At 35.5% G+C, this 13,019-nt stretch overlaps 1 protein-coding gene across 1 annotated transcript in view; it reads left to right on the top strand.

Annotated features, from left to right (window-relative positions):
* The window catches only part of LOC145694188 (homeobox protein unc-42), a 291,671-nt gene that overhangs the window by 238,158 nt on the left and 40,494 nt on the right, over positions 1 to 13,019 (top strand). The window contains exon 5 of the mRNA XM_081770301.1: positions 11,905 to 11,995. Within this exon, the coding sequence (XP_081626427.1) occupies positions 11,905 to 11,995 (91 nt within the window). The remainder of the gene's footprint in view (positions 1 to 11,904; positions 11,996 to 13,019) is intronic.

Raw genomic sequence — 13,019 nt, 5'->3', positions numbered from 1 at the left:
TACACTGATGAATATGGTATTCTGCGCACTGCTAAATGGTTGCGAAAGTAAACATCAAAATTTAAACAAGTACAAGAAATTAGTAGGGCTGCGATCTGTTGATTTCTTACCTTTTAAATGTGTGTGTAATATACTCTTATTCTACATTTTAAGTAGATTTAAATGAAAAAATATTTCTTAAATATAAAAATAAAAATGGCTGGAGAAATCGAATCTTCAATAAATTTTATAAAAGATATGTTGCTACTGCATGGGGTTGTCTAGGGCCAGAGAAAAAAATGTGTTAACGAAGCTTATATGCTTTAGCCGGCTCACTCGAAAACCTGCACAGAGAAAAATCCGTTCTCCGGACAGCGGTATATTGTATATACAAATATACGGTATCCTCTTGCTTACTAGAGAAATTAGTACGGAGCATATGTTATCCTTATGCTACATAGGCACTGCCCTTAGATGTTACATCATGCCGTTGCAGGATGTCTGACATCTAACAGTTTTCCGTATATGACATGCATATACTTATGTTACCTTCGTCAGCTATATGTTATATACATCAATTTGTATGTGAGATCCTGACCGCCTACATTGTTTCATACGGAAAGTACGTATAGATGGAACACTTATACAGAAAGTATTATAAAACATGCGTTTTCAGTTATACGTCTGCTGTACGTTAAGTCCAAAAACTACAGGAATTACGCATGTAACCTATCTTTTTAAGTACGCCACCTACAATTTTTTTTCTCAGTGTGCTGAGGCATACGCTCTACGGACTGATATATGGAAACATACTAGTCAAACAAGGAATTATTGGTTGGTTGATTGGGAATTTAGCGACCCGTTCAGCACCGAGGATATTTGAGACGTTGATCTACAGCTTAACATGGAATCCGAAGGACATGAACTCCCACCGGGAATCGAACCAGGTCCTCCCGCGTCTAAGATAAATTCGCTATCCATATAGTCACGAGGAAATTTAAACTGGGAATCATGTTCCCCCTAACTGTTAGCCTGGTCTACTCTTGTACGAGACGAATGTGGGGATAGTAGCAAGAATGAGAAGACCAAACTAAACTAAGAGAAATCTCTAGAATCTCCAGACACAATCTCTCGGATGATTTAAATTTTGTCAATCCAAGAATTTTTAAAAACAAAAAGATACATAATTCTTACAATAACATAGACATTTTGTTCTCAATTTTGAAAATGAAAACGCTGATCCAATTGTAATTGTCTGACAAACGTAATAACTACATTGTATAAATTCTCTCGTTAACATAATGTAACTAGGTTGCTTTATTTGCTTTTTAGTAATGAAATAATAAAGCGTCAGCGAACTAAATGATTTTCATGGCATAATGTTATTCCTAATATTTGTGTGACATGATTTAATGAGTAAAATGATGATGTGAATAAACTTAAATCTAAATGACATAAAATATTGTAACTTTACTAAGATTGAAATCTAAAACCATAATATCTGATAATATTCCATAAATATCCTAAAGTATAATATGACATCTCCTTACATCCTATAACATAACTATAAAGAGAAACATTAGTCACTACACCATTTAATCTAACGAAGAACCTTCCCTTGTTTTCTAACAAAACAGAAAGTATATTCTTCTAGTTTGAGTAATCGGCATATTTAGGAAACAAATAGAACACTTCAAAAGCATTAAAATGAAAACAATTGTCTTAATAACGAGCCATTTTCTCTAACACTTATTATGTGCAGTGTGTATAGAAGAAGAGGGGGATATTTGTGCAAGTGTTTCATTGGGCTGCTGCTGGCCGAATGCCAACGCCTCAACCTTCTTCATCTTCTCCGCTAACCTAATCACGTGGCTAATTTCTAACTGAGTTGATTAGCAAACCGATCCGGTCGCTCATCGAGCGCTTCCCGTCCGCTGCTTTGAGACCCCTTAACAAAACAAACACCGTGAGCGCTAACGAAAACTCATTTCGCCCCCTAAAATGAAGTGGATGGGGAAAAGTGAAAGTGTTATCATTGCATTCCTTAATTACACAAGGTCATCTGTCCGCCGTAAATGTTGATTACATGTGAACTTCATGAAACTTATGTATACTTTTTTTTTTATCAATTCCTATTTGAAAATACGTATCGTATGTATTATGCAACTCCTAAGTTATGTGATTACTGCATTTTATGCAATTTGATTATATTATTGGAATCATTAAAACTACAGTTGTGGAAACAAGCTTAAATGATAGTTAATATTTCTTGTTGCACAATAGCACTGCATATTAATAAAACGAACTATTTGCATGGACCACGAAGTGCTCATGTGGATAGCGAAAATCGAGCATCAAATATACTATAAACTTTAAACATACGATTTTATTTGATTCGATGATAACCTATTAACAAACTTTTAATAAAACTGGTGACATAGGCAAAATCTGAAACCAGAATTTGAATTTTCTCACATACTGTACACGTAAAAGATTCATATTTGAACATAAATAAATGAGAAGGATAATATATTAATTTTATGATCATCTGTTTAAAAATAATTGGTTCCCATTAATTTCTATTGTGTATAAAACTATTGTTTATTTTACTATGCTGTTCAGTCGTGAACACAGGGAATGATTCTTTGTGGAGATTACTGCTTCGGTTACAAATTCGAATCTTGGTTCAGATCTTACTACTTTAAACGGTAGATCATATGTCATATTGCCTGGGTGTTGAAAGGGGATCTTAAATCAGAGTAATCCCAACTAATCAACAGAAGATTAAGTCATAATTCGAAATACGTCAATGAAATTCCAGAACCGTCGATGAAAATTAGTTCCAACATTTAAACCACGTAGTAATCAGAAAAGTACTCGGGGAAAGACAGTAAAAGATCACGCCAAACTAAAACCTAATGAACTTCTGGCAGTAAGCAAAGCTAAATATCCTTCTATCATAGGCAACCAACAATACTTTGCTGTTGTACAGGTTGCAAAGACGCTAAGGAATGTCACGGATTTTAAACGATATAATACATTTAGTAGGGGAGCTTACGGGAAGTATCCTGCACTTTGTGTTAAAAAGGTGCCACTCGGATATGTTGTTTCCCTGATCCAACTAAGTAGGAATCGAAGTGGCCCCACTCCGACAGGTTGCCAGAATCCAATATGGCGGCTATCAAAGATGGCCGCCTCTGCGAATTCATAGTGTTGGTTTTAGAGGCCTATATCTCCTTAACTAATAGTCCAATCTTTACGATTTGAAAACTAAATGACGTAGAAGATAACAGGGTCTAATAAATGAGCAAACGGTTTTACCTAACACTGAAATTAACACCTACAGAAATTATTTAATTTGGAACTTTACATTTCTTATGATGGAGTTTACTCATATTTTTTAAAATAACAAGTAAACGGCTGGGATTATCGAAAAAGATGTCGTATAACTTTTTAAAGAGTGTTAAATTATCTTTCGTTTGGTGTATATTTCATTCAGATTGGTTAATAAACAACGAAGTTATGACAATTTAAAGATTCGCGTTGAGTCGATTGATTTTCCCAAATTTTGAACGAGAGTTCATTTACAGTAATAAAACATCACTGATGCATGCTGCATTGTACGAAACAAATCATTCTTTTGTGATGTATTCTTCATAAGTCCCACTTTCACCAGAAGCACAAAGTAGCCTGACCAACAGGCCCGTATCCAGGGGGTCTAGGGGCCGGCTCCCCATAAATTTTTGCTGCCCCCCTAAAATTTTCACGGTAGGCGTGCAAATGAACTATAATATGGTGACGAACTATAATATGGTGACGAACTATAATATGGTTGGATCGCCCCCCCTAACTTCAGCCTGCTCCCCCCTACATTTTTGGGCTGGATACGGGCCTGCTGACCAAGCCCGGTTATGAATCCAATATGGCGCCATTAATTATGATTCATAAAAATTATATTCTTTCGAAATATTGACTCGAGTATCTAGATTTGTAAACGAATACGGACAAAGTAATATCACCTATTCTATTGCTATTCACTTTTACACATGAATCAAGTTTAAGAATATCTTAAGAAATTACGTGTGTAGCGTCACGATGGAAAAGTTATATGGTTTCTTCTGAATTGAAAGAGGAACTGCACAGGAAGACTAAGAAGTAAGTTCTGTCTTTAAACCATAGACATTGGCTTTATATCCTTTACAATATTATAAGGAAATTACATAAAGCAATATATTGTTATAAATTAGAATGTAAATAATTTCTTTCGTATTGTAAGAACACAAACACAACGCAAACACTTGGTTCGATAATTTGAAATTCACAATATATCTTTTGGATTTTCTATGTGTACAAATAGTTTTATGATTTCGACGAACAGTTAATATTACTTTGTGTACAAGCTATTCTATAAAGAATCATACATTTAAGTTTATCTATTTATTGGTACGTATCCAACGTGGTGTAAATTTACTGTGGATCAACTGAATTTTGAAAAATAATGAGTGCTACTTACATGAAAGTTTTATTGGTCTAGATCTTCGATTTCAGTTTTCATCACGTTTCCACATGTCCCCCTACACATAGAACAAAAAAGCTGCACGGGACGCTTGCACTTCTACAACGATATCTTGTGGTACATGTCTTGCACGCACATTTCAAAAAGAGTTTCCTACATGCTTCGTATACAACTGGAATGGAACCCATGTTAGAGAAAGTTCACTTCCATTGTCAGTCCATCACCAGTTTACTGATGAAGGAATATGTGCTGTCTTCTTTATTGCCTGGGCCCAGATTTGTCCAGCTTGGTATGCTGCAAACTTGGTGTGAAGAAGCAAGGCATCACAAGTTGGAAGAAGCGCAGTAAGAGATCTGCCCTTTTCCAAAAAGAATTCTTACCGGGCTTCATTAACTTTAAATTTTTCATTTGTTTTTGAATATAAGAGGACAACATATCGTTGCAGTGAATTAAAGCAATCTTCGCCTATGTTGATTACAGGGTGTGAAATTGTTAGAAAAGCTGTGGTCACCTCTGGATACAAAAGCCGTTTTCCATGCTTATAATTTTCCATGTCCGAGAAAGTATGTCACTGTAAACGCAATCCTGTAAACGCGTGGGGCCTCGTAACGCAGTTGATTTTTCTTTTCCTTGTGCTTTTGAAATATGATGAACTGGAAGAAATTAATGATATTTCTTGGTGCCGAAAGATATCCATAATTCTTCTAAACTGTGTCGCTCAAAGTCGTAGAAAAACGATACAGCAAGCATTACATCTGTATCTACTGTGCGGATAACTATCTTCTTGTGTCCATTTAACTGCATCAAAGCAATGTAACATGATCCTACTATCAGCTTCTTCTAAATGACTTCCTGATGATTTGTTTAAAAATGTTGGAAGATTTCTTGAAGTTTCTAAGTGATATCCATTGCTCGTTGCTACCTCAAAGTAAGTTCCTTCCTTTTCACACATAGACTTTCCAAGAAAAAGGAACAGTTCTTCTTTATTTTCGTCATTACGAAGGAAATCATTCCACTTCCTAAGAATTGGTGTAGTTGGTGTTACTTTCGTCCTTATTCCTACATCTCTACTTTTTCTTGTGGAAGATTTTATGCTCTTTGAAGAGTATCTAACCCATATCAGATTCACTCGCTTTGCATGGAATGTGTCTGCTTCTCTTCGAATATATTCGAAGAAATTACACTGGAAATAATCACAAAATGTTTCTACTGATGCTGGTTGCAAAATGTGAACCAAAACTGCTCCATCAAATAATAAAACATCACAAGAATTAGGAAAGTGTTCTTCTTTGATGTTGGCTTCACTCTCAAGAAGCATAACTAAGTCGGACTTTTTTGAGGATTGTGAATTATGGCAGAGAGACGGTGGAATTGGTTGACTCTCGTGCTGAAAGAATTCATCCAAGTCAAGTCATCTTGTTTGACTGACGCGTAGTAAGCGACAAAATAACTCAACGTCCATCTTAAGTAATTTTATTTCATTTCTGTTTGTTTTATCTTTTGAAGGAAAGAATGAAGCACTAGAGAAGATTTTTTCATGGGCGAAAAGAATGGCTTGGTACATTCTACTAATTTTTCTTGCACAAATTCCTTGTACATATTAGACCCTTTTTCTTCTGCTAAATATAGGGATTCAATTATATCACCGCTATAGATGATTCTGGAAGCAACATTAACAAGTCCATTATTTTCTTCAAACGGATTCCCCAATTCGACGAAAACTTCTTTCATCTTTTCAACAGACAATTTAAATCTTTTTTGCATCGACGAGTAATCTTCATGGTGCTTATTATCAGGATCATATTCATTATATGGCATTTTGAATTCATTAATTAGTCTAATAATTTCTGGTCCCGCTGTCACCCATTTGACAAGAGCATTGTCGTCGTGTAAGAAACCAATCGCCTCGCCATTCCCCTTTTATAATTTTGTTATTCTGTTCGTGAGCTTGATCTATAGCTATTGCAAAGAAAGGTTTTGATGTCTTTCTTATCACAAAGTAACCCATTTCGAAAGCATTCATAATCTCAGGATATGTTTCTTCCAAATTCTTCAAATCTAAAATGCGAACGGGAAGCCAACGAGCATAACTAAGGTGGTCCATTGCGAAAAACAATTCTGCCATTAGTTTTGGTGTTTCAACGTAGAGCTTAAAATTTCCTTGACGTATAGCTCTGATGTAAATTAAGAGTAAAATCACGAGACGGTAATATATTATCCAAAACTTAAGCGTTGGACACGAAGACTTCTTTTCAGTGCACCAGTCATTGAAAAATTGCCCTGATGAAGAATTCTGATATGCATCACGCGGCAAATGATCTAAAACTGTTAAAGTAATCTGATAAGCATAGCGAGCTTTTGTAATGTGAGTTACTTTTAATATACTGTCAACGGTTCCTGGTGTTGCTACATCTGACGTATAAAATTTCTACCCAACCACTTCCATCTAACCATTTGCCTATAAGATGCAGGAAGGCTTGTTCGATGTGTAATCCTCCCAGCATCAGAATTTGATGATCTTCGCCATATAACTCTGGCCAATTCCTTTGAATTCGTTTCCCCAAGGCAAATAGTGGTTGATCAGTTACAAGAACCGGAACTTGCCCTTTGTTGAGTTTGTCTGTAAGTTCTCGTACAACATTCATTTCGTGCCGTATCATAACAACAGATTTAGAGTCTTCCTTAAACAACGAAAGCAGGCAGCATATAAAGTTACTTGGCATTTGCAGAGTTTCAGTTTTCGAGGCATGGTGTACAGACCAAGTGCAAATAGTGTCATTTTTTAAGCATGCTTCAAGCCAACGCTCCTAGTTTTTTTCTTCTGCGAAAAATCCACTTCGTGGAAGACCTTTCTCTACAAACTGCGGGTTCTGTTGAGGTAAAACTGGTTCCTTATTAGTGATATAGCAGGAGGTACTATAGTATAATTATCGGGGAGAGCAGGAGCAGTTCTCATTTTTATATTCACTTATCCAGTGAGATATGGTCACGTCGAATGCTAGGGTTATCCTTAGAAGGATGCTGGAAAATAGAAATGCTCGTACCATGAAAAGAATCCTTTGATGTTGTACTAGAAGAATTGTAGTCAATATTATCTAATGCTGCAACGGTTAAAACACCTCGACGAAGAGTGGAAGGACACACCCATTTTGTCACTTTGATTTATCAAGCACTGAGAAAGACTTCAAGATATTTCCTGTTCACGTGTAGATGAATTGCCTAGTGAATGCAATTCATTTATGAGAGATTTTTTACGAGTTTTAGCATACACGCTCAGCCCAACATAGAGAGAAAGAGTACGATTGCGTTTATGCCTTGCTGCTTCTGTTTCAATATCGCCTGCTTTCTGATGGAAATTATAAAATATAAGTTAACTAATAGTTGAAGTTGCTTGACTTGCGTTGCTATCAGGGGTGACAAATGAACCATAAAGTAACATATTAACAACAGCTATTAGTGAAGGAGGAACAGAATCTTCGTGGCAGTGATTCTCAAATTTTCCTGCAAAATGACTTTTGTGGTTTGCCATATCCTTTCGAAGCATCTTAACAACACGACTTAGTGCCATAGCATCTTCATCAATGTCTTTCTCCAGCTCACTTATTCTATCAGATCCTTCTGAAAGTAAAACATATTCTCTGCCAGACAGATTAGCTGTTAGCTCAGGCCTGTGACGAAAAATTCTTTCACGAAATCTTGTACTATGAACTTCTGTTTCTTCTGATTCAGACTTCTTCATAATCGTCATTAACCGTGTTTTGTACAATTTAAGAAGATCGATCATTTTGAATCGGCGACTTCTTGGTAACACAAGAATTGCGTAGCGGCCTCAAACTTTGCCTTTTTGTGTGATTCCGAACTATTCTCGCCGAAACATTACACGGGATTTACACCACTGTTACTTTCAATGGAATACTTCGAGAATAGTGCCGTTGTTATTACTCCAAGTCTTTTAACCACTCAGTTCTATCCGATTCTTTTGACGTATTTCGAAATATGATTTGGAGTTCATTCCTTCCCATACTTACTCTGAAGGGCAGAAGGATGGGGGAGAGAAAAATGTTTGTTATTACTTTGTCGTACTTGTTTATAAATCAAGATACTGCAATAAATATTTCGAAAAAGACTTATCTTTATGGATGGTAATTAATGGCCGCCATATTGGATTCAGATAACCGGGCTCGGTCAGGCTGTCTTGTGCTCTGGCGAAAATGGGACTTATGAAGAACACATCATAAGAGAACGATCCGTTTCGTACAATGCAGCATCCATCAGTGATGTTTTAATGAACTCTCGTTCGAAATTTGGGAAAATCAGTCAACTCAACGTGAATCTTTAAATTGTCATAACTTTGTTGTTTATTAACCAATCTGAATGAACTATACACCAAACGAAAGATAATTTAACACTCTTTAAAAAGTTATACGACATCTTTTTCGATAATCCCAGCCGTTTAATTGTTATTTTAAAAAATATGAGTAAACTCCATCATAAAAAATGTAAAGTTCCAAATTAAATAATTTCTGTAGGTGTTAATTTCAGTGTTAGGTAAAACCGTTTGCTCATTTATTAGACCCTGTTATCTTCTACGTCATTTAGTTTTCAAATCGTAAAGATTGGACTATTAGTTAAGGAGATATAGGCCTCTAAAACCAACACTATGAATTCGCAGAGGCGGCCATCTTTGATAGCCGCCATATTGGATTCTGGCAACCTGTCGGAGTGGGGCCACTTCGATTCCTACTTAGTTGGATCAGGGGAACAACATATCCGAGTGGCACCTTTTTAACACAAAGTGCAGGGTTTGGTCATTTTTTTGCCTTAAGCTCCCCTACTAATTAAAGTAAATGTTACCCGTGAAAATGCCATTAACAAGCTCTAACTCTAGCTTTTTATTGCAACAAAAAAAAATTAAGAATTTCTTTTCATTCAAGAGTCATCATGTGGAGTAACGAACGATCGTACTAACAGTACATTCTTATAAATCCCACTGCGTGATCCAAAGGAAACGTGAATTATTTATAAGAGCAATGCATTTTAATCCAAGGTGAATTCATCAGGTAGAAGTTTGTTGGAGATCAAAAGTATTGAGTAAATTTAAAAGTAGACTCTCAATTTTTTAACGGGAGAACTTCCTAGTAAAACTTTGGGAGGAGGGAGAATTATGAACCATATAAGTATGAAATATTTTCTTTATTTTTTTCCCCAGAGAGTAATAATACATATTAAATTTACTGCATTTAGGACTTTAAAGAAATATACACATTTATGCTTGCAGGTGGTTTCAAGTAAAAATAAAGTCAGATTTTTCTGTTAAACACTATAAAAGACTTCTTTATTGCAATTATTATTACCATGGTTGCCAGCGGAGGAAAAGGGGACAGTTACTCCCTCCGGATTTGCCAAGCGTGTTTATTTCTTGGAAATACAAGTCGAAACATACTAATTTGCTCTCATAAATGATAGTACTTAATATATTTATATTAGATACTATAGTTCATCTACTATAGTTAATGAGGATATTGCGTAAATAATTGTTGCTTTATGCCTATATTATGTATTATGTGCACGCGTGCTTTAGCATCTGTGCTTGTGTCCCTGGAATTTGTCTTTTATCCTCCCCTCGAAATTTGTATTTTGGCTCTTGAAAAAATCCTACAGGCGTTCCTTATTATTATTATTATTATTATTATTATTATTATTATTATTATTATTATTAGTAGTAGTAGTAGTAGTAGTAGTAGTAGTAGTAGTAGTAGTAGTAGTAGTAGTAGTAGTAGCAGTGGCGTATTTAGGGGGGCTTCCGGGCTTAAGCCCCCCCCGAAATCTTACTTACTATAGTGAAGTATATGAAATATCTTGCAGAATTTTCACATTTTCAGGCAAAGCCCCCCCCCCCGAAACAAAATCGTAAATACGCCACTGAGTAGTAGTATTGTTTAAAATAGTATGTTGAAACTTCAGCTATACAGAAAATATATTTTCTGGAAATTACAAAGGAATAAAACACAAACTTCCAAACGTTTCGATGCCCCTTGTAACCGAATGGTTAATGTGCATGCTTTCGGTAAGCACGCACGCTGTGCGAAGTCTGATTTTCGGTAACGTCTCATGATTCATAGTCAGATACAAACCCCCAAGTAATGGTGCGGATCCCACTTTAAATAGTTGTTCCGTCTCACATAGCCTCGGTGTTGAACAATTAAACTTCAACTAATCAATACAAACATTTCAAAAGTATAACAAGATTTAAGATATTTGAAAAGGAAACACTTAAATGTATGGATTCCCTTATTAGGATCCCACAGTGGGCCTTATAAAATTATAATGTGTTAGTCCGTCCGTCGAGTAATGGTAATGGTGGCTATCCATATTGTGCTTAATATCTATAACATCCCCTAGCTTCTATGCAATCTGCACAGTGTCAAATAAATGTTGGTCGCCTATAATAAAAGGATATGGTATCACGCATTCCTCTTCACTGTCTTTTAGCAGAGTTTACTATTGCATCTATCTCTTCAGCAGATTTCCCTACAGAAAGAACCTACTACGTAAGGATTGCAATTATTTTGCTCAAAAGTGTTAGTTTTATATTGGTTAAGTAATAGGAAAATACCTAATGATTTGAAATTACTATTCATCTGATTTAGTCAACAGGACCTATAAACGTGGGACGTTGAACTAAGGACTGACGTGGGACTAATCACAGATTTATCGTATTTACACATCAGGGTGTCCCATCAGCTTTCATACATGGGAAAAATAAACATTCTTTTCATGAAACACAGTTTTATTTATATAATATACTCTACATGACTACCATTGTTTAGAAAACACATTTCACTTCTGATTTCGCTTGGTATGTAATACGTTACGTAATTATTATCAATACTTTCAACAAAGTTTTCCCACAGTGTCGTGTATGATATTCGTTCGATATTTTCTGTTAAATTCGATTGCAGCCTTGCGACTGTTTCCTGAACCAGTCTCAATATGATTTCAATTCGTTGCTCGTTATTCAATACATTTTTTAAAAGGATATCTGAAATACAAAAAACAAAATGTTCAATTTTCCTATGTGTGAAAACTTATGAGACACCCTTCATATGTATATATTCTTCAATTTGTCTACGCAAAACACAGTACGAACCTAAATAAAAATACCACTTATATCTGGTTACGCAATATTGGTTGGTACAAATAAATTTATATACTTTTTGGGAGGGGAGATGTTTACAGTTGGTTGGCGTTATTAGAGAATCAGATTGAGTGCTAAATAAATATGATTATATATTTTGTAAGAAATTAATGGACATATTTTAGGAATACTCTGTAATAAATTTATAATACATATTTTTTTCTGCAGAAGGGCATGTGCCATTCATTATAGAATTATTTTAATATTCCAGATGACTTCAACGTCCTATCCTGCAATGACGCAACCGTTTTCCATGACGCATTCTGCCACTAATATGTCAGGCATGAGGCAAGACACAATGGGTAAGTTGTAAGATATCTTGTTTTATCAAGTGTAGTCAAAATACACATATAACACACTGTAAATGAAGATTTATTTCTGTGTTTTGTATAGGTCTGAGTAAAAATACAGTATTCTGATTTTACGATTATTTTCTGCTTTCTGAGGGCTATAACACTATAGAATAAGTTTTAGTTTATAATAATAGAGGTTGTGCCCTCGCCGCAATCAAAGGTATGACTTGTATACTAATCATGAAGACACTAACAATTCAGCTAAACCCAGGATGGTTCTTGTTATATTAAATGCGTCTATGCAAATAATAATGCTGAGGCTTAGAATATCAGAGTTGGTTCACAAATCATAACGCCATAATCTAATGTTACATGTACAATAGTAAATTTCAAATTGAATGCAGAAAAACAGAAAAATACTGAGAAAAGTAACGTATGATTTCCCCACATTGCCAAAATGTACTGAACAGCATATTGCAATCGTCATTTCCGTCAATGATTTGTTAACGATACGGGAACTCGCCATTGACGACACGTCTTTAAAGATCGTTATTTTTTAAAAAAAATACTTATGTATAGTTATTCGATATTATTATTTTTTTATATTTATAGTTTTCATATCTTACACATATGAAAAAAAGAAATATGACATACTCGTAAGTCGAGGTATTCCAGGGGGCGCAGTGGCTCAGTGCTAGAGCGTTCACCTCCGGTGCTTTGGGTCCCTGGTTTGATTCCAACTCGGGCCATGTGGACTTTGTAGTGGACAAATACCGTGCTCGTGAGTTTTATCGGGGTTTTCCCGTTTCCTACCACTTTCTTCATTCCACCATTTCATTCAATTCCTATCATCACCATTTCCTTTAGTCTAACTGGCATAACCGTGGGACGTAAAACTTAAAGATTTCATTTCATTTCATATTTCGAGGTATTCCAATTCCCTGATTGAGGGTAGTTTGATAATAGGCAAAGACACACTTTAGTCAGCAGACTTTGGTTAGAGGATAAAATTTCCGCCAAGTTCAAGGACCTC

This window comes from Thermobia domestica, chromosome 9 (assembly GCF_964235325.1).
Source record: "Thermobia domestica chromosome 9, izTheDome1.hap1.1, whole genome shotgun sequence".
NCBI lineage: Eukaryota > Metazoa > Arthropoda > Insecta > Zygentoma > Lepismatidae > Thermobia > Thermobia domestica.
The sequence above is the reverse complement of the archived record's forward strand: the minus strand, read 5'-3'. Positions and strand labels throughout refer to the sequence as shown.